Source organism: Calidris pugnax, unplaced genomic scaffold (assembly GCF_001431845.1).
Source record: "Calidris pugnax isolate Ruff unplaced genomic scaffold, ASM143184v1 scaffold1262, whole genome shotgun sequence".
In the NCBI taxonomy this organism is placed as follows: Eukaryota; Metazoa; Chordata; class Aves; order Charadriiformes; family Scolopacidae; genus Calidris; species Calidris pugnax.
Window position 1 is genome coordinate 11,414 of NW_015091820.1, and position 1,387 is coordinate 12,800.

Below are 1,387 nucleotides of genomic sequence, written 5' to 3' on the forward strand. Positions count from 1 at the left end.
TGGGCCGGAGACGGGGGAAGAGGGGGGGGCGGATGTGGGGAAGGAGATGGGATGGGATGTGGGGCAGGAGATGGGGCAGGAGCTGGGGCAGGATGTGGGGGGGGATGTGGGGCAGGAGGTGGGGCAGAGTGTGGGGCTGGGGATGTGAGATATGGGGCTGGGATGTGGGGCAGGGTGTGGGGCAGGGTGTGGGGCTGGGATGGGGATTTTGGGTGGGGATGGGTGACCCACCACCACCACCAACATCCAGTCTCACATCAGCAAGACCCTCACCAAGGTGTGGGGCGGGGATGTGGGGCTGGGATCTATGGGGCAGAGCGTGGGGCAGGATTTGGGGCAGGACCAGGTCTATGGGGCAGGGCTGGGATCTATGGGGCAGGGCTGGGATCTATGGGGCAGGACCAGCTCTATTGAGTAGGATTTAGGGTAGAACCGAGGCTGTAGGACAGGACTAAGTCTATAGGGCAGCCCCAGGAATCTATGGGGCCGGCCCAGGGATCTATGGGGCGGGGTGTGGGGCAGGCTATGGGGCAGACACGACGCTGTGGGGCAGCGTGTGTCCCCCCCAAATCTCACCCCAGAGCTGGGTGGACGAGAAGACACCCTGGACCACGCGCTACGGCTCCATCGCCGGCCTGGCTGAGCTGGGCCCCGACGTGAGTGACCCACACCCTGCCCCACAGCGGCCTCCTCCTGCCCCACACCCTGACCCTGCCCCACGGCAGCCTCCTCCTGCCCCACAGCGGCCTCTGGGGACCCCAATTTCCCCCTCTCCTCCTCCAAAATGCCACCTCAATGTCCCCAAACTCTCCCCACACCCTGCCCCACAGCGGCCTCCTGCCCCATGGCGGTGTCACCCTGCCCCACGGCGGCTTCCTCCTGCCCCACAGCGGCCTCCTGCCCCATGGCGGCATCACCCTCCCCTTTCCCATCCTTTTTCCCCTATTTTCCCCCTTTTTTTCCCATTTCCCCCCCTTTTTCTTCCCTTTTTTCCCCCATTTTTTCCCCTTTTCCCCCCATTTTTCCCATTTTTTACTGCATTTTTCCCCTTTTTCTCCCCAAAATATTCCTTTAATGTCACTTGAATGTCCCCAAACGTCCCCAAACTGTCCCCAAATTGTCCCCAGGTCACCAAGACCCACACCCTGCCCCACAGCGGTGCCACCCTCCCCTTCCCCATCCTCCTTTATCCCCCCTTTTTCCCCCTTTTTTGCCCATTTTCCCCCTTTTTCCCCCCAAATGTCACTTTAATGTCACTTAGTGTCACTTTAATGTCCCCAAATTGTCCCCAGGTCACCAAGACCCACACCCTGCCCCACAGCGGCGCCACCCTCCCCTCCTCCATCCCCCTTTTCCCCCCCCTTTTTCCCCCTTTCTGTAGAACTGC

The 1,387-nt window shown here is 61.4% G+C and overlaps 1 protein-coding gene across 1 annotated transcript in view; it reads left to right on the top strand.

Moving 5' to 3' along the window:
• TAF6 (TATA-box binding protein associated factor 6) overlaps positions 1-1,387 on the top strand; it is a gene marked incomplete at both ends in the record, with an annotated part of 15,186 nt that overhangs the window by 10,931 nt on the left and 2,868 nt on the right. The window contains one exon of the mRNA XM_014962086.1: positions 582-656. Within this exon, the coding sequence (XP_014817572.1) occupies positions 582-656 (75 nt within the window). The remainder of the gene's footprint in view (positions 1-581; positions 657-1,387) is intronic.